This window comes from Aulonocara stuartgranti (assembly GCF_965226115.1).
Source record: "Aulonocara stuartgranti genome assembly, chromosome: 3".
NCBI classification, from domain to species: Eukaryota; Metazoa; Chordata; class Actinopteri; order Cichliformes; family Cichlidae; genus Aulonocara; species Aulonocara stuartgranti.
This window is the reverse complement of record NC_138941.1, coordinates 55360554-55388206: the sequence shown is the minus strand read 5'-3', so window position 1 is coordinate 55388206 and position 27653 is coordinate 55360554. Positions and strand designations below refer to the sequence as shown.

The window sequence follows — 27653 nt, the reverse complement described above, 5'->3', positions numbered from 1 at the left end:
AACTGTTTTATTATTGTCGTACTTTTTAGATTAACCTACAAAATTCTTCCAATAGTAGACTGAATGAGAGGGAACGAAGCGACATGGACAAAGAGGAGGTGCTGTCTTTCAGATGGAAGGGGGAGGAGTTTTCAGTTTCTGATCTATTCCAGGAAGAGGAGTGGTTTGAAGCAGACTTTGTGTTAAACTTTTTTCATGCTTTGTCCCCCTGGAGTTTGAGCCTGCACATAAAGATGTATTAGAACTAACAAAACAAATGTTTAGTTCCCTTGTTTTTCCCCACACTGCACCACTACACTCAAGCTTAGTTCCCACAAGATTCAAATTTTACTTCAACTCTTAGTTATGATCACAATCGATAGAAAAATATCAGTTACAAGTAGCACACCGACATCAATAAAAACCTTGTTAACATTTGTCAAACAATCTCAAATGTCTTCAAGTACATGACTTCAAGTAAATGACTTTACTTGAAGACGTTTCAAAATGTTACACTTGTTAACACAATCTTGCATCATTTCAAGAAATACCAACAATATTTAATCTGTTGGTTAATTTCTGTAGATGAATTAGTCCTGCCAATGATATCAGTCTGCTTTCATCAGACGGGTCCATACATGTATCTACTGCAGTGATGGGTTGGTCGCAAACAAAACGGCTCTTAGAGCCTGCTCTATGAAGTGAACGACAGGAGCTGGCTCCGTATTGGGAGCTTTGTTTTTTTTCCTTTTCTTTCTCTCACCCTCTCTCACTTTTTTCTCTTACTTGTGCTGAGCAGAGGGGGGAGGGGCGGTATATACTTTCGCAGCATTACACAAACACAGCAGGAGGGAGCAAGAGAAAGAGAGCTAGGGGCAACAACAAGAGACAACATCGACACATTAGAAAGATATAGTAAAGAAAATTACTCACCAAGAAGCAAAATCTGGAACCATTTCAATTTTATTGACAATACAAAGGCAGAGTGTAGAGTCTGCAAGAAAAGTATATTGTATAGAGCTGGCTCCACAAACAATCTCCACAGGCACCTGAAAACTGTCCACCCATCAGTGCAATGGGAAAATAAAACAGTCAGTGGAGTGTGATATTAATGAAGGTGCCAGTGTGTCTATTGCAACTGTTGCTGCTGCTGCATAATCATGCAGTATACCACAATAACCACTTAAACCAACCCAGAGCTCTATGAGACAGTTTTTGCAGGAGTCTATGACCTCAGCAAGACACAACTCAATCGACGAAGAACAGGTAAGAACGGTTGCACTTGATTTCCAACTACTTTTAGTTGTGGACAGTGTTGGGAATAGGGATGGGTATCGTTTAGGTTTTATCCGATACCGGTGCCAAACCGGTACTTTTGAAACGGTGCCGATGCTTAAACGGTGCTCAAACCGGTGCTTAAAGAATGGAGAACACAAAATCAGTCCAAAAACCTCTCATGTTCAGCTGTTTTTTTGTAAAAAGATAACAATGTTAGCCTTTTCTGCAGCTATGGGGCATATATGGTATCACTCTTGGCTGGAAGCAGTGCTTAAACAATGGAAAAAACACAAACTTTGTCCAAAAACCTCTCATGTTTAGCTGTTTTCTGTCAGGGTTCCTGGGTTGGTAACCCAGTGTTTTCAGTTTTGTTCATGTTCAGTTTATTTTGCCACTTCCATGTTCTCACTTCCTGCTTTTCCTGTGTCAGTTCGTCTCGTGTCTGTTAGCGTTTGTATTTTTGATTGTCATTTATGCTTAGAAATATTTACTTATATATGCTTGGAGTTTATAATTAGTTGTAGATTGGTAGAGGTTTGATCATACTTAATAATCTGCAAACTTTGTGTGTATTAGACAGCACTTTGGGAGCATGAGAGGTCATACCGTGTCTTATTGTTTTATGGTAGGATTAACGTAGTTACGTCTGTTCTAGTCTAAGTGCTCTTTGTTTAGATGAATTGCAGGACTTCCTCACCGTGTTATCTAGGATGAACCATCTAGGGTGAGGGGGAGGCTACCCTCTTCCTGACCAAGGATATTTGACCCTTTGATCAGCAGTCCACACACACACACACACACACACACACACACACACACACACACACAGGCAAGGTACTCTTTGTTTGTATGTAGACGTCATATGTTAATGAACCTATGCATATTCATGTAACCTCAATAAAAGGGCAGTGGTACGGGAGAACGGACGAGAGCAACTGGGGTCAAGTGAAGGAACGGCACTCTGTCCGGTCTCTCCCGTGCACGAGTAACATGAAGAGCTTTGCCTACTTGTGTCTTGCTTTGCAGTGTAATTAATTCAACGTTCCAGCGGATGGGTTCAAGCTACAAACCTATCAGTGTCATTAGCCAGATTATGTTCAGCTGTGTACTCACCGGTCTCTCATTATCATCCTCATCAGTCTGTGTATTTAAGCCCTCTGTTTCTACTCGTTCACTGTCGTGTCATTGATGTTATGTTGTCGTTTCCGCCTGCGTTCAGTCAGCCAGCCATTCAGTCAGTCAGTCCTTTGTTCATTCAGTCAGCCGTCCAGCCAGCCATTTCCTACCTCTGTTCTGTTTGTTCACTCCATCGGCAATAAACACCCACCTTTACCTACCTACCTGTGAGTCCACGACACAAATCCTGACAGAATGACACGACCCCGCGTTGTGGACCCAGCAGACTCGGACCTTTTTGAGCGGCAGGAAGGCAGTGCTCTCCTTGTGGGCGGAAAAGCTTAAGGAGAGACAAGTTTGAGAGCACGTATTCGAGGGTACTTGCTTGGCTCTGGGCGGGCCTCGGAGACGCCATGTTCACCCACCTGCTACCTCCCATGCACCGGAGCATCTGCCGCGGAGAGTGGGCGTTTCGCGCCGTGCTTTGGCGGCTCCCTCCCTTCGTGGGTCCGCTCCTCGCTCACACGCCACCTGCCTCATTCACTGGACCTTCAACCTCGCCATGGCGCAGCGGCTCCGCCCCCCACCTCGGCTCAACAGAGACTCCCGCGCCAGAGGCTCGGCTGTGTACCCCGCCCGCTTCCTCTTCCCGGAAAAAGCGGCGCACACGCCGCCATAACAAGGACTATTTTCAGCAACTCCCGGTGGTGAGTTCTAGTGACTGTTTTCCACCCTCCTCATTTGATTTTTCACCTCAAATAACTAATAGACTCATCTCTGATTCATGGGGAGTCTCCCTCCTAGACGAGGACGTGAACTGGGAAGAGTTTTTCTGCTCTGCTCCCCCAAAGACTGTAAATAGTGGTGGCAGAAAAACCAGAACAATCCCCGATAAACCTGCCAGTATCACACACCCAGTCACAATTTCCACACCCATTACTCAGCCATTTCCCACCAGCACGGCGGCCCAGATTCGGCCTTCCCCTTCAGCCCTTTCACCTCCTCAGATGGCTAGGGCCCAGTCTACACCCACACCAGTGCCAGCTCCCAGGAGGAGGGCAGCTGCGACCCAGTCTACCTCCACACCCGCTTCTGTTTCTCGGGTGGGGGTGACTGGTGTCCAGCCACCTCCGGTGCCTGTCCCAGCGCCCAGGCTGAGGGCAGCCAGAACCCAGCCTGACCCCCCTAGAGGCTTGGAAGAGCTAACCGGTTCACCTGCTACTTCACCACTTCATCTACCTCCTGACCCAGCCTTTCACGCCCTCGCACTATCCCTAGTTAGATTAGCTGACCTGTCCCCTGCCCAGGCACCTGCTGTAGCTGTAGCTTTATCTCTGTCACTAGCTCAGTCTGTAGCTCAGCCATTAGCCACACCAACCTCAGCTCCGTCGTCAGCCTCGCCTACTTCTGTTCAGCCCTTAGCATCTCCACTCCAGTCAGTTCCCTCATCTGCTGTTCAGCTTCCACTCCAGTCAGTTCACTCACCTGCTGTTCAGCCTTCACTCCAGTCCCCTGTAGCTCAGTCTCCTCCTGTCCTCCTGTCCACTCTAGTTCAGTCTCCTCCTGTCCTCCAGTCCATCCAGTCTGCCCCTGTCCAGTCTGTCCAGTCAGTCCAGTCTGTCCCCGTCCAGTCAGTCCAGTCTGACCCTGTCCAGTCAGTCCAGTCAGTCCAGTCGGCCCCTGTCCAGCGTGTCCAGTCTGTCCAGTCAGTCCAGTCTGCCCCTGTCCAGTCTGTAGTCCAGTCGCCTCCTGTGTCCCAGTCGCCCGTCCACCATCTTGTTCAGTTCCCGGACCTGCAGCCACAGCACCCGGAGCCAGCTGTGAGCTCTCCTGCTCCTCAGCCAGGGGTTTTCGCGCCCGCTGGCCCGGCCGCTCCTCAGCCAGGGGTTTCCGCGCCCGCTGGCCCTACCTGTCTCCAGCCAGGGGCTTCCGCGCCCACTGGCCCTGCCTGTCTCCAGCCAAGGGTTTCCGCGCCCGCTGGCCCTGCCTGTCTTCTTTTGGCCGTCGGGTGCCAGCCTTTGAAGGGGGGGGGGGGGGGGGGGGGGGGGGGTACTGTCAGGGTTCCTGGGTCGGTGACCCAGTGTTTTCAGTTTTGTTCATGTTCAGGTTATTTTGCCACTTCCATGTTCTCACTTCCTGCTTTTCCTGTGTCAGCTCGTCTCGTGTCATTAGCCAGATTATGTTCAGCTGTGTACTCACCGGTCTCTCATTATCATCCTCATCAGTCTGTGTATTTAAGCCCTCTGTTTCTACTCGTTCATTGTCGTGTCATTGATGTTATGTTGTCGTTTCCGCCTGCGTTCAGTCAGCCAGCCATTCAGTCAGCCAGCCATTCAGTCAGTCAGTCCTTTGTTCATTCAGTCAGCCGTCCAGCCAGCCATTTCCTACCTCTGTTCTGTTTGTTCACTCCATCGGCAATAAACACCCACCTTCACCTACCTACCTGTGAGTCCAGCGTTTGGGAAATCCTCCTCCTCTCATCCACGACACAAATCCTGACATTTTCCACTTTTTCTTTGGTCATTTTAGCCTTTTTGGCCAGGGTGAAGGGAGTATCTGCCATCAAACAAGAAGACAGCCGCATGTAGCTATGATGATGTTTGCTAGTTTACCTTACATGCATTAATGTAATAACGTGGTTAGCCTACTCAACGTAAATTACACACGAACAACATTAAGCTACTCACGCAGAGAAGAACGGCTGCTGCTGCCATCATCATCCGTCATCATTTCTGCTACACTGGCAGGGCTAGGGGCCAGGACTCTCCTCTTCGGGTTTTTGGGGGATGTTGCTAACTCCGGGTCCAATAATAGGCACAACACCCGCAGTAGATGTGCCGGTGTGAGGTCTCGCAGCAAGCTATCAAATACGGCGCATTTCTTGGCTTTTAAAAAAAACGCTATGCGTCGCCAGGTGTTTCATCGGATTTGAGGTGTCACCTCCTTTGACTGTATCACAGTATCACCTTAAAGCACTTGTTGCAGGCTGCTGAGTTTGCATCTTTTGCTGTAAAGTACAGCCAGACTTTTGACCGCTTCGCCTTGGGCATTTTTAATCTTTAGCTCTGCTCTAAAAGAACATACGTACTTGGACCCGCCTACTATCCTCGGAAACGTAAAATGATTGCCTAGAATCTAAAGTGTATCACAGCTCAGGGAAAAAAAGCACCGAAATAAAGCACCGAAATGTCACGGGTAATGGGGAAATACAGACTCAGTCGCGGAGCTCTGGATGCGAAGCAAACAGTGCGTTTATTTACAGTGCTCAAAAACAGTCTCAAAACACAAAGCGAAGTACAAAAATCCAACGGTGATCATCTCCAAATTCCCAGTGGTGTGCAGGTGAGTCTCCCAAGTGATTATCTGAGTGTGTTTCTCCTCCGAGGGCTTAATCCAGCGGACTCCTTCTCTCCAACCTTCTGCTCCGTATCACATCCTCCTATAAACAAGTGACGACAGCTACAGGTGAGAAGGGTAGCCGGCTAAGGCTATGTTAAAAGTAAGAAAACACTCTTTACTACCGAGCCTCCAGTACAATCCAGCGTCGACTGCCATCCGGACACATAGTTAAGTACCTCAGTCCACAACGAGGATGATCAGTGACAGCTGGATGGCAAATTAGGTGCAGGTGTGTCAGCCACTGGGTGGAGGAGGAGAGAGAGAGACACACACATATACACACAGACAGGTCGCTCCGGGAAGGACCGTCCGACCATGACACGAAATGTGCAATGCTTTTCGGTCTGGTTACTACCAGTACCCATCCCTAGTTGGGAAGGTTACTTTTAAAATGTATTCCACTACAGATTACAGAATACATGCCCCAAAACGTATTTTGTAACGTATTCCGTTACGTTACTCAATGAGAGTAACGTATTCTGAATAATTTGGATTACTTAATATATTATCATGCTTTTTACAACTACATGAATGTACTATTGCTGTGTGATCTATTACTATTACTGAAGGTCCGCAGCTCCGAACTGTAGTAAAGGGACCTCTGGCTAAAACATCGGGTTCCGTGTCGGGCTCGTAGCCGAAAACTAGCTTTACTTTGTTGTCTGGGTCAAGTTTGCTAGCGAGAGACAGAGAGAGGCGTTGAAAGGCTGCTCCAACGGAACTTATTGTTTTCGGAGGAAAACACGAACACAGTGTACAGTCGAGTCTTAATAGCTTACTTACAACTGGGCTTGTCAAGCACTCTTCTTGGCTGCAGTGGTTATTATTATATTTACATGCTTCCAGCTCCCGTTTTTGCTCAATGATAACTCGTACTTTTCCACTCTCCTTTTTCTCCCTCCTCGCGCTCACAGACACATAACGTGTATGGCAGTCCATTCTCCCTGCAGCACGGACTACACTGCCCATGAGGCTACATTCTTTAGGGCTATGTCTGTAACACTCTGCCTATTAGCTTAGCACAACAACAACAAAAAGGCGCTCTCTCACCCAGGAAATACACTCGCAAAGAGAGCGCACGTCACCATCTAACCATGGCAACCGTAACGCTGCTGCCTGGAACAACAGAGCATAGCTGTCAAACAAAACCCAAATAATCCTGACAGTACCGCCGTGTAATCCATTTATTTCAACAAAGTAACTGTATTCTAAATACCACCTTTTTAAACGGTAACTGTAACGGAATTCCGTTACTCCCCAACACTGGTTGTGGAGGATAAAGGATTCATGAAGTTTATTAATGTACTGAATCATATGTACGCAATTCCAAGCAGGAAAACACTCTCCCAGAAAAATTATCCCAGATCTAGCAGCTCGTCTTCTGACACGTACTAAAAGATGTGAACACATTTCCCCAGTGCTTGCCTCTCTTCATTGGCTCCCTGTCCGCTTCAGAATTAACTTTAAAATTTTATTGTTGACTTACAAAGCACTGAATGGACAGACTCCCGGGTATTTGTCTGACCTCTTGCAGACTTATACCCCCTTTGTCACGGTTCGCTTGAGGACTCACACGCAGGACTCAGAGGCACAGTCAGTATTTATTACAGTTCCACCAGGTGTATATACAAACAGTGCAGGGGATAGTGCTATATACAAAGCGGTGACAGGGAAAAGGCTCCGGGGAAATCTAGGTAGGGAAAAGACACTTGCTCCTCTTCTGATTCTCTCTCCAAACACTCACACAAAAAGGGAATCCGCTCGGGGAATGCAGAGTCGGGTCCAGGGGATCTATGTACAGAAGGAAACACACGTTAGAGGTTTTGCACAGGGAAGCAAAAGAGAACTTGCTCAGAGCCGGGCTGCACTGACGCGAGTCACACACAACGATCCAGCGATGAGTAGAAGCCACTCCCTGGCTTAAATGCTGGCTGCACTGATGAGGCCCAGGTGTTTCCTCTTCAGAGGGGCATGGGCCGAGGGTGTGAACCCACCATGAGTTCCGCCTTGGCGAGAGAGAGAGCAAGAGAGAGAGAGAGAGAGCAAGAGAGAGAACACTACTAGTCAGCGGCCTGCTGATCCCCTGGCCGTGACACCCTTTAGATCTCTTAGATCAAGTGATCTTTTGCTTTTAGCTGTACCAAGGTCGAGGCTGGTTCATATAGGGAGTGCAGAATTATTAGGCAAGTTGTATTTTTGAGGAATAATTTTATTATTGAACAACAACCATGTTCTCAATGAACCCAAAAAACTCATTAATATCAAAGCTGAATGTTTGTGGAAGTAATTTTTAGTTTTAGCCATTTTAGGGGGATATCTGTGTGTGCAGGTGACTATTACTGTGCATAATTATTAGGCAACTTAACAAAAAACAAATATATACCCATTTCAATTATTTATTTTTACCAGTGAAACCAATATAACATCTCCACATTCACAAATAGACATTTCTGACATTCAAAAACAAAACAAAAACAAATCAGCGACCAATATAGCCACCTTTCTTTGCAAGGACACTCAAAAGCCTGCCATCCATGGATTCTGTCAGTGTTTTGATCTGTTCACCATCAACATAGCGTGCAACAGCAACCACAGCCTCCCAGACACTGTTCAGAGAGGTGTACTGTTTTCCCTCCTTGTAAATCTCACATTTGATGATGGACCACAGGTTCTCAATGGGGTTCAGATCAGGTGAACAAGGTGGCCATGTCATTAGTTTTTCTTCTTTTATACCCTTTCTTGCCAGCCACGCTGTGGAGTACTTGGACGCATGTGATGGAGCATTGTCCTGCATGAAAATCATGTTTTTCTTGAAGGATGCAGACTTCTTCCTGTACCACTGCTTGAAGGAGGTGTCTTCCAGAAACTGGCAGTAGGACTGGGAGTTGAGCTTGACTCCATCCTCAACCCGAAAAGGCCCCACAAGCTCATCTTTGATGATACCAGCCCAAACCAGTACTCCACCTCCACCTTGCTGGCATCTGAGTCGGACTGGAGCTCTCTGCCCTTGACCAATCCTTTACCAATCCAGCCACAGGCCCATCCATCTGGCCCATCAAGACTCACTCTCATTTCATCAGTCCATAAAACCTTAGAAAAATCAGTCTTGAGATATTTCTTGGCCCAGTCTTGACGTTTCAGCTTGTGTGTCTTGTTCAGTGGTGGTCGTCTTTCAGCCTTTCTTACCTTGGCCATGTCTCTGAGTATTGCACACCTTGTGCTTTTGGGCACTCCAGTGATGTTGCAGCTCTGAAATATGGCCAAACTGGTGGCAAGTGGCATCTTGGCAGCTGCACGCTTGATTTTTCTCAGTTCATGGGCAGTTATTTTGCGCCTTGGTTTTTCCACACGCTTCTTGCGACCCTGTTGACTATTTTGAATGAAACGCTTGATTGTTTGATGATCACGCTTCAGAAGCTTTGCAATTTTGAGACTGCTGCATCCCTCTGCAAGATATCTCACTATTTTTGACTTTTCTGAGCCTGTCAAGTCCTTCTTTTGACCCATTTTGCCAAAGGAAAGGACGTTGCCTAATAATTATGCACACCTGATATAGGGTGTTGATGTCATTAGACCACACCCCTTCTCATTACAGAGATGCACATCACCTAATATGCTTAATTGGTAGTAGGCTTTCGAGCCTATACAGCTTGGAGTAAGACAACATGCATGAAGAGGATGATGTGGACAAAATACTCATTTGCCTAATAATTCTGCACTTCCTGTAGAGGCGATCGAGCATTTGCAGTCGTAGCGCCTAAGCTGTGGAATAATTTACCCCTATACATCGGACAGGCTCCCACTGTCAATCTTTTTAAATCTTCAAACGCATTTTTATTTACTGGCTTTTAATACAGCATGAGAGTTATTTCTTAATTCATATTTGGTGTTTGCTATCAATACTCTAAAGTTAGTTTATTAGGTATGTTGTATTCTTGTACAGTTATTTTATTATGTATGTTGTATTCTTGTACAGCACTTTGGTCAACGCTCCTGTTGTAATTAAATGTGCTATATAAATAATTAAACCATTAAACCATATGACAGAGACGTGCATCACTGCAAGAGAGAGTTAACAAAGCCACAGCAGTCTGTCTAACAATCAACAGCTAGACATCCCAAACCATCACATCCTTCTTGTCAGTTACATGTCACTTTATTGAAAATTATATAATGGTATCGTGTCTTCTGGATTGTTTTGAATACAGCGACAGAAACACTTCTGAGAACTTAGCAGAAGAGCTGCTCAAAGTGGCAAAAGAGTGGGATGTGGTAAAACAAAGTGGTTTGCTGTGTTACTGACACTGCAGCTAACATAACAAAAGCAATTAAAATCCTGAAATGGATCCATCACCCATGTGTTGCACACACAACTAACCTGGTTGTAAGAGATGCTTTGAAGGTGATGAAGCCTCACAAGTGAGGTGATAGCGGAATTTTTCCCCAGGAGCAAAACAGCCTCACACAAGCTCAAATCTACCCAACAACTGATGGACATGCCTGAGCTGAAGCTCAAACAAGAATGTATCACAAGGTGGAACTCCACCTTTCACAAGCTAAAATGCATTCTGGAGTCCAAGGATGCAGTCATCTCTACCCTGGCAGTTATCAATGCACCAATCGACCCTGTGAGCCAAGAGGAATGGGAGGTACTGCAGGAGGCATACACTGTTCTGGAGCCATTTGAGCAGGTCACTGTGGAGATCACTGCAGACAGGTGAGAGTGCAAATGTTATTGCATTATTATTATTATGATTATTATTAACATTATTAGTAGTAGTAGTTCCTTTTCTTGTTCCCTTTGCTTTAAGGTATGAAAAGCAGATTAGACATGATCATAAATAATAATATACTGCTGATTGTTAAAAAAGCATAATTTTGAAACTTGTTATTTACTCTTTTTCAACCATGTCACAGCCTCTAAAATGTTAATCCTGTGCAAGGGTCTGCAGAGAGTGACAGCTGAGCACCAAACCAGAGTAACTACAGGAAAAGTGAAAGAATTGGTGAATGCTCTCTGTGCATCAATGGACAGAAAGTTCCACAAAACGGAATATAACGCTCTTCTCTCTGAAACCACCATTCTTGATCCAATATTCAAGAAGTTGGTATTTAATCACAACAGAGCGGTGGCACAGTGGTTAGCACTGTTGCCGCACAGCAAGAAGGTTCTGAGTTCAATCCACCATCAGGCCGGGGTCTTTCTGTGTGGAGTTTGCATGTTCTCCCCGTGTTTGCGTGGGTTCTCTCCGGGTACTCTGGCTTCCTCCCACCGTCCAAAGACATGCAGCTTGTGGGGATAGGTTAATTGGATAATCCAAATAGCCACTAGGTGTGAATGTGAGCGTGAATGGTTGTCTGTCCCTGTGTGTTAGCCCTGCGACAGACTGGCGACCTGTCCAGGGTGTACCCTGCCTCTCGCCCTATGACAGCTGGGATAGGCTCCAGCACCCCCCGCGACCCTGAAAAGGATAAGCGGAAGCGAATGGATGGATGGATGGATGGATGGAGAGCGGTGGATGAAGCTCTTCAGAGAAGAGCTTCATCCACCAAAGATCGAGCCAACCAACTCCACTGCCAGGGGACCAGAGAGAAGAGGCAGAAGAGGGTGAAGAAAAGGAGCAGCAAGCATCTGCTGTTTTGAGGTTCTTTGAAGAACGAGCAAGTAGAGACACTACCAGAAGGAATCCCTCAGCAGATGTAATACTGGAAGTGAGATCCTAAATAGATAACGTGCAGACCCACTGAGCTGGTGGGAGACCTGGGCACGTCTTACCCAGGTGATGACACGGAGACTGTGCATTGTGGCAACATCTGTCCCCTCTGACAGAGTGTTCTCCAAAACAGGGCAGATAATTACTCACAGAAGAAACCGGAACAGCTCCTCAAAGCTCAGGCACTTGGTATTTCTAAATGTCAACCTTTACCTTAATGAAAGACCTGGGTGTTCATTTTTTTCTTTTTGTTTTGCATATTTTGATCTATATTTTATTGTGTTGTGGTTTGCAGTGTTTGGTGTTGTTTCACTTTAAATGCTTTTAGAAGGAAAAAGCTGAAAATTTAAATAGTTAAAAGCTGAACTGTAAATAGTTTTTTATTTTTTTTATTTTATATGTTTAAATAATATATATATATATATATATATATATATATAAAATCACCAAAAAGACAAGCAAATAAACAATTCCTCTAAATTAAAACATGGCAATGCATATACTTTAAAAGCTACACTGTTAACCTTTGCTGTATTTTTCACAGTAAAATACCACAAAATGCCCAGTAACTTACCTGAAAACATTTCTACAGTTAATTACTGTAATTTGCTTTGCATTATGGGTATATTAAGGTTATTTACATTTACTTACTGTATTTCTTAAAATTGCGGTACTGTTATACCTACCGTTAACACATTAGCAGTAGTGCTACTGTATTATGTGATTTGAATGGTTCATCATACTGTTTGTGTATTTTTACTCTTTGAGTGGTCGGTTGCAATAGTGCATTACATTTTAACTCTTTCACTGCCACCCATTTCCAGATTTTCCTCCAACCTATGCCATTTGTCAGTATGATACCAGTGAAAGTATTATGGTTTTGACTTTTTAGGGGACTTGCCTGTGTGTAAGGTTCAAGAATTCTGATCATCTAATCTGCTGCATGCAGTTGTATGCACATGCACAGCTGCTGCAAGTGTGTGCTTGCCACTGCGTTGCCAAAGGCGAACTTCAGTCAGTGGAGAATATTGTAATAATTTGGCGGAGGCTTCTCAGTCGAGCAGTAACTGAATTGCTCATTTACTGAACGTGCAACATGTACAGAACTCTTCTGGGAACTAGTCAACCCAACTTAGTGAAACACACACTGAATGCTTGCTGGCCCCGCCCACCCAACCACCTCTACCAACCACCACTCCATATCCTGACTGACATGACCTGTGATCCAGTGATTGACAGGAGAGGAAAGACAGGCCAACTTTGTTAACTCTTCGTTACGATATGCTCGAGAGGACAAAAGATTTTGCACCTCGTTATTGTTGGACCTCTGTGTGGAAACTGCAAACGGGACGTCATAAGGTAATGCAAAGGACTCTCCTACCTAACATACTCGTTTATTAATTCTTAAGAGCATATATATTTTTTGTGTGTGGGAGGGAGGGGGGGCTTAAAATCGGTGTTAGCTTGGTCGGAATAGCACATTAGCTGAATTATTCTGGAAAAAATAGGTTGTGTGTGTTTTTTTCTTTTCTTATTTAAATATATATTTAGATATATATATTTTCCACGGGGAGGGGCGAGGAACACAGGCTCAACGACAGTCTTTGTCTTTTTCCCGCCGAGTGTGGTGCATTGTTCTCCTGCGCTTCTGTTCTATGACTATTGAGAAGCTGGCCACGCTAACAGTGGGACATTTAGCTTCAGCTAAAGCAGCAGGTAAAAATACACATTTAATAAGAATAAAGAAAGACAACTTTTTTTTTGGAAATTTAGAGACTGCTAAAACAATCTTATCCAGTTTTGAGCTTGCTCATGTAGGTTAGCCTGCTTTATTGAATTTTGTGTGAGCTGCAGTACACAACATTAAAAAGTTAATATAACATTAGGTTGGTGGCGCGAGGAACTCCAACCTAAGTTTAATATTTATTATTTTTTTAAGTGGGAAGGGGAGCATGTTTTTTTTCCTTTAATACAACGTCTTCCAGGGTCTTTTTCATAGGAAAACCATGTAACGTCTGTGTTAGGTTGGTCAAAAGAGCAATTAGTTGAATTATTCTTGAAAAGATGGGTTGTGTGTTTTTTTTCTTTTATTTACTTATGTAAATATATTTTTCAAGGGTTAAATAAATGCAACATTAAATTAACAATGTCTCTCTGTCTTTTCCCGCCCAGTGTGGTGCATTGCTGTTCTCCTGCCCTTGCTGGCTGCGCTGACAGTGTGATGTAGCCTCAGTGTTTGTGTTTTAAAGGCTTTTTCCACCAAGATGTCTGTTGAGAGAGAGATGACCTTACCTATCACACCAAGGGTAATAGCGCTTGGTAAGTAAATAGTTTCAATCCTCTTGTAATATTTTTGTAAAAAATCTATGTAATTATTGTGGTATTTGTACCCACAACAACTTACTTAACAGGGGTTTGTCTGTTTTATATTGTATAAAAATAGAATCCACACAGTTTGCTGCTGTTTCTCTTATTATTTATTATACACAATGACCAACAGGAAAAAACAGCCTAACATTTCAGCACAGGCCAAAATGCCAAAACATTAGGCAGTTTTTTCCTGTAATTGATCATAATTTTCATTACATAATAAATAATAAGAGAAACAGCAGCAAACTGTGTGGATTCTATTTTTTACAGTGTGAGGCCTGCTATCCAGCATTCTTGTGGAAACCTTATTTGTAAGGGTGAGCACATTGTCTTATTGGACTCTTGTCTGTTTTTAGGGAATAATTTCATGTCTGCAAGCCGCTGGATGATCAGTTTGGAGGGCAAGGTATTTTATGAGCCTGAGCAGATGCATGACTTTGCCAGCACCCTTGCTGTCTTCTTTGCGTCATACTACGTTTTCAACCTTGAGTATCAGGAGTCAGCGTCCATCACACAGGAGATGATACAGAGGTAAATACTTTACACCATTAAAGCTTACACCATTTAAGAATGAAATATATGTGATAGCTTGACTACAGTTGCAGAAACATATAGGCGATTGCTGTAATGTATGTTTTAATTTTGAAATTAAAGCAGCCTTTTTTCCGTTAAAAGGTTCTTTGTGAGGATCAATCCAGACATGGGAACAAAATGCCCTGCAAAACTTGGTACAAGCTGCAAGACAGGTCGTGTCGTAAAGAGGAAGGTTACAAGCATCAGCCCTCGGATCACCACCTTCCTCCAGCGGCTCTCTGAGTTTGAATGGAGAACTTCCAACTAGGTAAGAATACAGAGATGATAATATCTTTTACATAGCTGATAATTATATACATACTGTACACACATCCATACAACAGTATGAATGATCTCAGACAGATGTGAACAAGTGAATAACCTGAGCAAACATGAATATTGATGATGTGTCTTTGACAGGTGGTGATAAAGACTACGCTGAACCCGACCATCCTGGTAACGGAAATCTAAATCCCATGTCACATTCTATTTCCTGGGACCCACTGATAATTATTACATTTTGTAAATGATTTTTGTTTTACAATTGTAATAGTTTATTTAATGTTCATGCTGGTGGGTTTGTCCTGTTTTTAGTGGAATGAAAAACTGTTTTCCTTAAAAAAATCAGACAAAGTGGTTGAACTGTAAAACATCACAACAGTAAAGATACTGTAGATCAGTAATTACAGTAACTTACTGGCAATAGTGTTGCCAGTAAGTTGCTGTAAAAATACAATAAAATGTCTAACAGTGTATATTTTAATCAAACATAACAGCTTGTGTAGTTTATAAGATATACAAACTGGATGTTTTACATTAAATCGCTATTCAGATCGATCCCTTATAAAGTACAAATATTTTACAGAGTTTAAAACAGTCTGTATTTTTTCTCTGTTCAGTGAATGGCACTTTTCCTGAGTTGAACAGATACATGTAAATGTAATTACAGATTTCTTTTTTAAAACAAAACAAATCATTTACTAGAAAACAAATAATAACATGTCAAAGTAGGACCCATAAAGTTTTACTGACAGATGAAGAAACAGCACATCAATGATCTCTGAGTAACAACAATGTTGACCGAAGATAGTGGAAACTAAAAAACTAAAAAAAACCTGTGTTAACCATCTGTCCTTCAATAATTTCCGTCTATTTCAGTTTAATGAACTCTGCGGTGTCATTGTCATAATAAAAGAACCGAAGTCCAGCATAGAGTGGCTGAGTGAATGTGGTCTGGACTCTGTGGAGGAGAGTCATGGTTTCAGAGACGCTGTAGAAAGACAGAATACCTGCTCTGTGATCCAGGTACACTCCTACTCTGGAGGACCGAGGACCTGAGAGGACAGTTTGGACTTCATTGTGCCAAAACTGAAAACCATTTGTATCATAACGTAAAGACCAAGATTTGTCGTTGAATCCAAATTTACATTCACTGAGGCTCCCTGTTCTGCTGATATTCTTGTATGCAACTGCAACACCAACCCCTCCCCCTCTCCACTTCACCTCCCAGTAACAACGTCCAGTCAGACTCTCTCTACTCAGGACCTGAAGCCATCCAGTGAATCTGCCTGGATTATCAGAATATGACTGTTGTTGTTTCATTATTGTTACTTCTCTGTTCCCCTCAGATAGTAACAGATGTGTGTGTGCTGTGTTTGGATCCAGTGTGATTTCATGTGAATATTTTAAGAATCCAGTTCTGGTCTTTGGCTCTGGTGGTGACAGTAAAACATCCACTTCAGCAACTCTCGGTGAGATATTTGTCCATTTCTCTTGCATCCCTGCAACTGTGCAGATGTTCTCCTTGAGCTTCTTGTGGGAACCTGCAGCTTGGGGTTCAGTCTTCTTCTGTTTCTCTACTAACTCTGCTAACAAGGCGTTTTTCTCCAGGACAGGCTTTGGCATGAAGTTCGTCCTGCACTGAGGGCAGCTGTGGATTCCCGTCTTGTCCTCTTCATCAAAGTGACTTTTGATACAGTCCATGCAGTAGCTGTGTCCACAGGGAATAGTCACTGGATCCTTGAGTAGATCCAAACAGCTTAAACAAAGTATTTCATAATCCATTTTAATTTCCTTCTGCGCCAATTTTCTTCTTAGTAACAATGACTTGCAGCTTTGTCCTTTGTAGAAGTGAAACTAGTCTGAGCTCTGATTTAATCAACAGGAAACAGAGGCTGTTAGCTCTTACATGTCACCACATGTCGGTAACGCCCTTCTTCAAACTGTTGACTGAATGGGAGGGAACGAGGAGTGTCTACAACCACTGTAACAAACAAACACAAACACACTCAGAACAAGTCCTAGAACTAAATTTGTCACTGGAAGTTCAAAAACGACAAAAAACATGTTTAGAACAATGCCTACAGCTACACAACACAACCCCCACAAGTAATACAACACTATAGCTAAACTAACCTGTGACAATAATGCAACACCTACAATGAAACAAGCAATCACTGACAGTACACCTGCAACTAACAATGGCAATGGCAGCATTAGAAACAGAAGCGCTGCACAAAAAAAAAGATCACTTTTCCAATTGAGATGTAGCAACTTTGAAAAAAATGCAACCAAAGACTGCAACTTGTATAAGAAATGTAAGAATTTTTAATCTGTAGCTCTGCTCTAAAAGAATGTATGTACCTGGGCTCGCCTACTACGCTCGCAAAGCGTAAAAATGATTGGCTAGAATCCAAAGTGTATGACATCTCAGGAAAAAAAGCACCGAAATAAAGCACCGAAATGTGCGCTGCTTTTCAGTCTGGTTACTACCGTTTGTGTCAGAACCGGTGCCATAATGGCACCAGATACCGGTACCCATCCCTAGTCGCAACTACACAACCTTCAAACTACAGCGGCATTTTCTACTAAACATGGTTGTTAGAGTTTGTATTGTTGATTGTCATTTATGCTTACAAATATTCAACCATGTATACTTAGAGGCATATAATTAATTGTGTGTGATCTTTAACAGGCTGTAAAGGCTTGGTGTGTATTCCACACTAGAATGCACACCCACATCCTGGGAGCACGAGAGAGGTCATACCTTCTCTTATTGTTTTATGGTAAGATTAACGTAGTTACGTCTGTTCTAGTCTAAGTGCTTTTTGTGTATAAATGAACTGCTGGACTTCCTCACGGTGTTATCTAGGATGAGGGGGGGTCTACCCTCTTCCTGACCAAGGATGTTTGCTTGTGTGCTTTTATGACCCTTTGATCAGCAGTACCCACACACACACACACACACACACACACACACACACACACACATTCAACACACACACATCCAACACACACACACATCCACCACATAGGCCAACACACACACAGGCAAGGTACTCTTTGTTTGTATGTAGACGTCATATGTTAATGAACCTATGCATATTCATGTAACCTCAATAAAAGGGCAGTGGTACGGGAGAACGGACGAGAGCAACTGGGGTCAAGCGAAGGAATGGCGCCTGTCCGGTCTCTCCCGTGCACGAGTAACATGAAGAACTTTGCCTACTTGTGTCTTGCTTTGTAGTGTAATTATATTGTCTTCAACGTTCCAGCGGATGGGTTCAAGCTACAAACCTATCAATGGTAACTTCTGCATTTAAACCAGCAACTGAAACTACATATAGCAACTCCAATCAGTATCAATGACTGAAACTACAGCAGTTCATCAGAACATGTCACCCAGAAAACAACAACCCCTACAACTAGACACAGCAACTTTTGTACCAGCACATTTATCCCATTGTTGCATTATTTCCATTTGTTCCATGATGACTATGAATAAAAACTGTAATAACTGCTTGTTGTAAAAGATTTTCTTTTTAACTTTGTGACCAAATACTTATTTTCCACGCTGATTTACGAATGAATTCTTTACAAATCCTACCATGTGAATTCATGGATTTTTTTTTCACATTCTGTCTCTCACAGTTGAAGTGTACCTCTGGTGCAAATTACTGACCTCTGTCATCATTTTAGGTGGGGGAACTTGCACAATCGGTGGCTGAATAAATACTTTTTTGCCCCACTGTATTTAGTCAGCTTCCTTACTGATATAATTTGTAATAAAAATAGTGAACAGATTTCTGATATACTATATACTATAATATCACATCATGAATTATTTATTTATTTATTTATTTTAAATAGAGACATTCACTTAATTTCAATATTTTCCTTTTCTTTATAGTTTGAGAAGATCATATTTTTATAACTCTTTTTTAACAGTTTTATGTTTGGACATTGCTTTAATTCCATATTCAGACTGTTCCATAGTTTCACTCCATGAACAGAAACACAAAAGCCTTTTCTTGTAGTACGTACCTTCCCTGTTTTTGTCATGGTCCTGGGCCATGTTGGCCCAGTATTCTTAGTTTTCTTGTATTTTTGTATTTCGTTCCCTATTTAGGCCATGTTTCCTGAGTTGCCCTGTTGTGTTGTTCCCTAAGTATTTTCCCTTCGTGGCTTTTACCCCCTGTGTGCCCCTCTGTGTATCTGTGAGCCCTCGTCTCTCCTTATGTTTTATTCCATGTTTCCCCTGCCCGTTATGTCTAAGTTCTCCCCGTGCTCTCTCTCCCCCCTGTGTGCCCTCTGTGTATTTATGAGCCCTCGTCTCCCTTTGTGGTCTGTGTTTTCCCCGTGCTCTCTCTCCTCCTGTCTGAACCTCTGTACTTCCTGTTTGACTCTGCCCGTCTCCCGTCAGTGTTATGTTCACCCCGCCCTGTCTCATTATGGTTATCTGTGTCAGCTGTGTTCCCCGTGTATTCCCACTTTCCTCGTTAATCCTCTGTGTATTTCTGTCTGCGTCTCCCTCTGTTCGGCGTCGCGTTCTCCCTCATGCTGTGTGTGATTCTCCCCGTGGTTCCTGGTTTACTTTATGTTTAGCTTTCCCAGTTTAGTTTAGTACTGTTTTCGTGTTCCACTTTTTGCCAGCATTAAAGCTGTGTTTTTGAGTTTATGTTTTGTCTCCGTGAGTTTGCGTTTGGGTCCTCTCCTTCCTGCCACACAGCCGAATCATGACAGTTTTGAAGTTACAAAAAACCCTTAAATTATAACTTCCTTCTTTTAAAAAAAAACATACTCTGAATATTACCTGACAGTTCTTTATTTTTTGCTTTGAATAGAATTTGTGCTGTTTGGAATTTCACTAGATCGTCAATTTTCAATATTTCAGACTGCAAAAATAGTGAGTTTGTATGTTCCCTATAACCTGCATTGTGGATGATTCGAATTGCTTTCTTTTGAAGAGTAAAAAGTGAATTTAATGTGGTTTTATAGTTATTGCCCCAGACCTCTGCACAATAGCCTAGGTATGGTGTAACCAGTGAACAGTAGAGAATATGAAGTGATGTTCTGTCGAATACCTGTTTTGCCTTGTTTAGTACTGCAATGCTTCGTGATACTTTGGAATGAATATATCTTACGTGAGCTCTCCAGTTAAGTTTTTCATCTATTATTACCCCCAGAAATTTATTTTCACTGACTCTTTCAATATCAACACCATTTATTTGAATCTTCGCATTTGTATTTAAACTATTATTTCCAAATAACATAAGTTTAGATTTATTCAGATTTAATGATAATTTGTTTTTATCAAACCAGAACTTCACTTTACTTATTTCATTAGTCATATCCTCCAAAAAATTCTGCAGATCGTCACCAGAGCAAAAAACGTTTGTATCATCAGCAAAGAGAACCATTTTTAATACTTTGGACACTTTACAGATGTCGTTAATGTACAAGTTGAAGAATTTTGGACCCAAAACTGACCCGTGGGGTACACCCCAAGCAATGTCCATACATAAGGAGTGTCAAGACATGTATTCTAAGACACTTCTTCAGCTGAGAATCAGAGAGGAGAAACACACAGTTTTTTAATTGCTGCAAGGGCAGTCACAGAGCACCCGCACGAGAGTGAGAGCTCAGGGACTTATGCTCTGCCACTGCCCTGGTATTTATTTATAGACATCAGTGGGTGTTTGTTCCTTTCATTGGAATGTGGATATTTATATGTGTATACGTTGGAATGTGGATGTTCATATGTATGTGTGCGCATGTGTGCGTGTGTGGGGTCAGAATGTGACCCCATAAAGACTTCCCTAAACCTGCTGGTCTGGAAGTCCAGCAGTTCATCTAAACAAAAGGCACTTAGCCTAAAACAGACATAGATACATTTATCCTACCACAAAACAATAAGAGAAGGTATGCCCTCTCCCATGCTCCCAGGATGTGGGTGTGAATGCCAGAAAACTCTGGAATGCACACAAAGTCTTGTAGTGAACAACAGCCTAAGACATCAAAAGGTCAACATGCAGTATTCTACCATATGCAAACTTATATTATTAAAAGATTATACTGACTACTAAGTACAATTTTCCATTGACAAGGAGCAACCACCATTTAATTTCACAAACTGCTTCCTGTCACCTAAATAACTCCAGACCCAATCTAAAACTACCTCTCTGACACCATAACGTTCCAGTTTTCTTATTAATATATCATGATCTATAGTGTCAAATGTCTTTGTCAAGTCTATGAATAACCCAGCCACATATTGCTTTTTGTCTATGGAATTTGTGATGTATTCTATTGAATCTAACAGTGCCAATGATGTTGATCTGAATCCGTACTGACTCTCGGTGAGTAGTTTATGTTTATTTATAAATTTTTCCAGTCGGTTTTTAAACAGTTTTTCAAGAACTTTTGAGAATTAAGGTAGTAAAGAGACAGGCCTGTAGTTTGTGAAATGGTGTTTGTTGCCAGATTTGTATAGAGGTATAACTTTTGCTATTTTCATTCTGTCTGAAAATCGACCAGTTTGAAATGATAAATTACAGATTACATGGTATAAATCAGTAAGAGAATGTATGACCTCTCTCATGACCTTAAGATGTGTGTGTATGCCAGAGTGCTCTGGGAGGCACACAGAGTCTTTGCAGACGACTAAGGATCAGACCTCTATCATTATGCAATCGATTGTAAAACTCTAAGCATATATGTCACGGGGTGCCGAGGAAGGCCGTGTGGATTAATAACGGACCCAAGATGCAGACTGCTTAAGTGGAGGGTGAGCTTTATTAACAACAGGTGAAGTACAACAAAAAAGGGTGGCGAGAAACAGAACGGTAAAAACTCTAAACTGGGAAAACTAAAACTAAACACAAAGCCAGAACACGAACGAGGGTACCTTGCAGGGAGAATGACCAGGAAGCCGGAGGAATAAACACAGAATGACGGCGGGGAATAACGCAGACGAACCAGCAACTAACAGAGGCAGACACGAGGTTAAAATACACAGAAGGATAACGAGGGGATGAGACACAAAAGGAGGGCACAGCTGGGAGTAATCCGACCTGACGAGACAGGGGAAAAGTAAACTGAACACACTGAGAACAGACACGGACCTTCAAAGTAAAACAGGAAACACATACACATAATGACATAACACACCAACTTAACACAGACTGGGGGACACAGAACATAGGAACATGAACCATGAAACAGAAGAGTACAAACACCCAAGGTAACCAAAACCACAGAATAATAATAAACTAAACAAAAACACGGAGTCACAGACTCCGGACCATGACAATATATTTCTAAGCATAAATGACAATCCAACAATATAAACCTAACAACGTCCTCGCTAACAATGGGTGATAAGGGATGAGGATGTGGTGCGGTTTGGGGAAGGTCTCGAAGGGGAATGGCGACGGCTCTCGGGCTGGGCAGATCCCCATGTACTAACGAGAAATGAATGAAGAAAAGGAAGAGAGGAGAATAGGAGAAGAGAGGGAAAAATAGGGGGGAGGGTGGGGTATAAAAATGAGAACAGCCAACACGTTCTCACTCCCAACTCGTCAAATGTGTGACGCATGGTCAGGCTCCCTCTGCTTCACTTATCGACGCGCAGGGTACCCCCCTCGCGTCGAGAATTGACGTGCAGGGTCCTCTCATTGAATACTATAGAGCTCCCTAAACGTTGCTTATTGACGACAAGAGATTGCCGCGGAAGAGCCCGTTGTCCATATATTTATACATTTCCAAAATCACATTGTAGTGACGTATACAGAACACAATAAATTATATAATGTAAGCAACTACCTGAGAAACAGCAGATACAGCAGAGAAATTAATTATAGGCTGTTACTTTTGTATTGTTTATTGCATTTATGGAGGGAGTGGTGTATGCTGGGTAATGGCACAGCTAGCTACTGGGTGACTTTATTCACCCGCTTCGGCTGTTATCAGTCCATACAATGGGCGTTATTAGGACAAATCAGTCCCATAGATATGGGCCATCTCCTGCTAGATTGTTCAGAAGGTTGTTCTCATCCATCCAGATGGAGGATCACTAACAGGAGCGTGGAAGACTCCAGAATCCACTCTGGCTGCAATCCGGTGAATACAGCAGTACAGGTAAGGCCATTTAAACGGACAGCATTTATAGAATGACTTTTAAAAGTCAGCGAGTGTCAATAATGTTAATGTGGTTATGTTAGTAATACACCGAGTGCTAATATAACAGCTTTAAGATGCATTTGTAGATATTATTACGTGTTTTACCGTCTTTATGGTGCTAGCTTAAAGTTACGGTCTAAACGTTAGCTTATATTGGAGGAAAGCTATTACTGTTTAAACGATGTTAGCACAGAAATATTAGCTTCTGTCAATTCAATTCAATTCAATTCAATTTATTTACTCATTTCATTCATTCTCCACATGATGTTCATTTACAGAAATGTTTCACAGGAACTGATTCCTCCCAAAGGGTGAACTAGTGTGTTTCCATAGATTACCTCTGTATGAATGTACTTCTTAAATGAAGGCAAGTGTTTGTCCTTTTTTGTTCCTCAGGTACAGTACGTGATATCAAGGGCAGGCGGTCAACACTGGGGGTAGACAAGAAGCAGACGTACTTCCAAGAGGGAGCTGCAGTGAGGACACAGCCAGGTCACTCTCACACACACTACTGAAAAATTTTACCTCTCACACACACTACTGAAACGCTCTCACACACACTACTGAAAAATTTTACCTCTCACACACACTACTGAAACGCTCTCACACACACTACTGAAATTTCAGTAGTGTGTGTGAGAGCGTTTCAGTAGTGTGTGTGAGAGCTAAAATTTTAGTTGTGTGTGTGAGAGCGTTTCAGTTGTGTGTGTGAGAGGTTTCAGTAGTTCAATTCAATTCAATTCAATTTTATTTATATAGCGCCAAATCACAACATAAGTCGCCTCAAGGCGCTTCATAGATACAGGGAAAAAAACCCAACAATCATTTGACCCCCTATGAGCAAGCACTTTGGCAACAGTGGGAAGGAAAAACTCCCTTTTAACAGGAAGAAACCTCTGGCAGAACCAGGCTCTGGGAGGGGCAGCCATCTGCTGCGACCGGTTGGGGTGAGAGAAGGAAGACAGGATAAAAGACATGCTGTGGAAGAGAGACAGAGGTTAATAACAGATATGATTCAATGCAAGAGGTCTATTAATACATAGTGAGTGAGAAAGGTGACTGGAAAGGGAAAAACTCAATGCATCATGGGAATCCCCCGGCAGCCTATGTCTATTGCAGCATAACTAAGGGAGGATTCAGGGTCACCTGGTCCAGCCCTAACTATATGCTTTAGCAAAAAGGAAAGTTTTAAGCCTAATCTTAAAAGTAGAGATAGTGTCTGTCTCCCGAATCCAAACTGGAAGCTGGTTCCACAGAAGAGGGGCCTGAAAACTGAAGGCTCTCCCTCCCATTCTACTTTTAAATACTCTAGGAACAACAAGTAGGCCTGCAGAGCGAGAGCAAAGTGCTCTAATAGGGTGATATGGTACTACAAGGTCATTAAGATAAGATGGGGCCTGATTATTTAAGACCTTGTATGTGAGGAGCAGGATTTTGAATTCAATTCTGGATTTAACAGGAAGCCAATGAAGGGAAGCCAAAACAGGAGAAATATGCTCTCTCTTTCTAGTCCCTGTCAGTACTCTTGCTGCAGCATTTTGGATTAGCTGACGGCTTTTCAGTGAGTTTTTTGGACATCCTGATAATAATGAATTACAGTAGTCCAGCCTGGAAGTAATAAAAGCATGAACTAGTTTTTCAGCGTCACTCTGAGACAGGATATTTCTAATTTTAGAGATGTTGCGCAAATGGAAGAACGCAGTCTTACATATTTATTTAATATGTGCATTGAAGGACATGGTCCTGGTCAAAAATGACTCCAAGGTTCCTCACAGTGTTACTGGAGGCCAAGGTAATGCCATCCAGAGTAAGAATCTGGTTAGATACCATATTTCTAGGCTTTTCAGGGCCGAGTACAATAACCTCAGTTTTATCTGAATTAAGAAGCAGAAAGTTAGCGGCCATCCAGGTCTTTATGTCTTTAAGACATTCCTGCAGTTTAACTAATTGGTGTGTGTTATCTGGCTTCATGGACAGATAGAGCTGGGTGTCATCAGCATAGCAGTGAAAATGTATGCTATGTCTTCTAATGATACTGCCTAAGGGAAGCATGTATAATGTAAACATAATTGGTCCTAGCACTGAACCCTGTGGAACTCCATAATTAACCTCAGTGTGTGAAGAGGACTCTCCATTTACATGAACAAACTGGAGTCTATTAGATAGATATGATACAAACCACTGCAGTGCAGTACCTGTAATACCTACAGCATGTTCTAATCGCTCTAATAGGATATTATGGTCAACAGTATCGAATGCTGCACTGAGGTCTAGCAGGACAAGCACAGAGATGAGTCCACTGTCAGAGGCCATAAGAAGATCATTTGTAACCTTCACTAAAGCTGTTTCTGTGCTGTGATGAACTCTGAAACCTGACTGAAACTCTTCAAATAAACCATTCCTCTGCAGATGATCTGTTAGCTGTTTAACAACTACTCTTTCAAGGATTTTTGATATGAAAGGAAGGTTGGAGATTGGCCTATAATTAGCTAAGACTGCTGGGTCTAGGGATGGCTTTTTGAGTAAAGGTTTAACTACAGCTAGCTTGAAGGCCTGTGGTACATAGCCGATCATTAGAGATAGGTTGATCATATTTAAGATCGAAGAATTAATTAATGGCAGTACTTCTTTGAGCAGTTTTGTAGGAATGGGGTCTAAAATACACGTTGATGGCTTGGAGGAAGTAATTATTGAAGTTAACTCAGAAAGATCAATTAGAGAAAAAGAGTCTAACTTAACATCAATGATACTAAGAGTAGCTGTAGATAATATTACATCTGTGGGATGATTAATGGTAATTTTTTCTCTAATGATATAAATTTTATTTGTGAAGAAGTTCATGAAGTCATTTCTAGTTAACGTTAAAGGGATTGTTGGCTCAAAAGAGCTCTGACTTTTTGTCAGCCTGGCTACAGTGCTGAAGAGAAACCTGGGGTTGTTCTTATTTTCTTCAATCAGTGACGAATAGTAAGATGTTCTGGCTTTGTGGAGGGCTTTCTTATAAAGCAGCAAACTATTTCTCCAGGCTAAATGATGATCCTCTAAATTTGTGACACGCCATTTCCTCTCCAGATTATGAGTCATCTGCTTTAGGGTACGTGTTTGAGAATTATACCACGGAGTCAGGTACTTCTGATTAGAGACCTTAGTTTTCACAGGAGCTACAGTATCCAGAGTCGTACGTAGTGAGGAGGTGAAATTATTAACAAGATAATCGACCTCTGTTGGGGTAGCGTTCAGATAGCTGCTCTGCTCTATGTTGGTACAGGGCATTGAAGATGATAACAGTGGGTGGATTATATTCTTAAACTTAGTTACAGTGCTTTCAGAAAGACATCTACTGTGATAAAGTCTACTCTCCACCGCTGTGTAATCAATTATTGTAAATGTAAATGTTATCAGGAAATGATCAGACAGGAGAGGGTTTTCAGGAAACACTGTTAAATATTCAGTTTCTATGCCATATGTTAAAACAAGATGTAGAGTGTGATTAAAGTGGTGGGTGGGTTCTTTTACATTTTGAGAGAAGCCAATTGAGTCTAATAACAGATTAAATGCCATGTTGAGGCTGTCATTTTTAGCATCTACATGGATGTTAAAATCACCCACAATAATTATTTTATCTGAGCTGAGAACTAAATCAGATAAAAAGTCTGAGAAATCAGAGAGAAACTCTGTGTAAGGCCCAGGTGGACGATAGATGATAACAAGTAAGACTGGTTTCTGAGTTTTACAGCTGGAGTGGACGAGGCTAAGCATCAGGCTTTCAAATGAATTAAAAGTCTGTCTTGGTCTTTCATTAATTAATAGGCTGGTGTGAAAAATTGCTGCCACACCGCCCCCTCGGCCTGTGCTTCGAGGTTTCTGGTAGTTAGAATGACTCGGGGGTGTTGATTCATTTAAACTAACATAATCATCCTGCTGCAACCAGGTTTCTGTAAGGCAGAGTAAATCAATTTGTTGATCAATTATTAAGTCATGTACTAACAGAGACTTGGAGGAGAGAGACCTAATATTTAATAATCCACATTTCACTGTTTTACTCTTTGGTTCAGATGTGGATACTGTATTGTTCTTTCTTTGTAATTGTTTATGTTTTAGTTGTTTGTTGCTGGTTTTTAGTTTGTTTTTTGTCTGTTTGGGAGCTGACACAGTCTCTATGGAGATGGATTTTTGGGGGGGTAGCAGGAGGAGAGAAGATGCAGAGAGGCATGTAAGACTGCAACTCTGCTTCCTGGTCCCAACTCTGGATAGTCATATTTTGGGGGGTTTAATAAATTTGTCCATATTTCTAGAAATGAGAGCTGCTCCATCCAAAGTGGGATGGATGCCGTCTCTCCTAACAAGACCAGGTTTCCTCCAGAAGGTTTGCCAATTATCTATGAAGCCCACCTCGTTTCTGGGACACCACTCACACAGCCAGCAATTTAAGGAGAACATGCGGCTAAACATGTCACTCCTGGTCTGATTGGGGAGGGGACCAGAGAAAACTACAGAGTCCGACAGTGTGTGTGAGAGCGTTTCACTTGTGTGTGTGAGAGCGTTTCAGTTGTGTGTGTGAGAGCGTTTCAGTAGTGTGTGTGAGAGCGTTTCAGTTGTGTGTGTGAGAGCGTTTCAGTAGTGTGTGTGAGAGCGTTTCAGTTGTGTGTGTGAGAGGTTTCAGTAGTGTGTGTGAGAGGTTTCAGTAGTGTGTGTGAGAGTGTTTCAGTAGTGTGTGTGAGAGCTAAAATTTCAGTTGTGTGTGTGAGAGCGTTTCAGTTGTGT

The 27653-nt window shown here is 42.4% G+C and overlaps 1 protein-coding gene and 2 long non-coding RNA genes across 4 annotated transcripts in view; 1 reads left to right on the top strand and 2 right to left on the bottom strand.

Annotated features, from left to right (window-relative positions):
* Window positions 1–1481: 1481 nt before the first annotated feature.
* Window positions 1482–27653, bottom strand: part of LOC309699832 — a 70819-nt gene continuing 44647 nt past the window's right edge. Inside the window, exon 3 of the long non-coding RNA XR_014274500.1 lies at window positions 1482–1565. This is a non-coding gene — a long non-coding RNA (uncharacterized lncRNA). The remainder of the gene's footprint in view (window positions 1566–27653) is intronic.
* LOC309699796 lies at window positions 7355–7737 on the bottom strand. Its single transcript, XR_014274474.1, has 2 exons — window positions 7645–7737; window positions 7355–7563 (listed from the first exon to the last, which is right to left on the bottom strand). It is a non-coding gene; the product is annotated as an uncharacterized lncRNA (long non-coding RNA).
* Window positions 12340–15054, top strand: LOC309699714 (uncharacterized protein). 2 transcript variants are annotated; one of them, XM_082522859.1, is made up of 5 exons: window positions 12340–12845; window positions 13704–13805; window positions 14213–14387; window positions 14532–14697; window positions 14850–15054. In XM_082522859.1, the coding sequence occupies exons 2-4, from the start codon at window positions 13751–13753 to the stop codon at window positions 14695–14697; spliced, it is 396 nt and encodes a 131-aa protein (XP_082378985.1). In that variant the 5' UTR covers window positions 12340–12845; window positions 13704–13750; the 3' UTR covers window positions 14850–15054. The 2 variants fall into 2 exon arrangements, with proteins under 2 accessions (XP_082378985.1, XP_082378984.1); XM_082522858.1 differs by having other exon boundaries at window positions 12341–12845; window positions 13659–13805.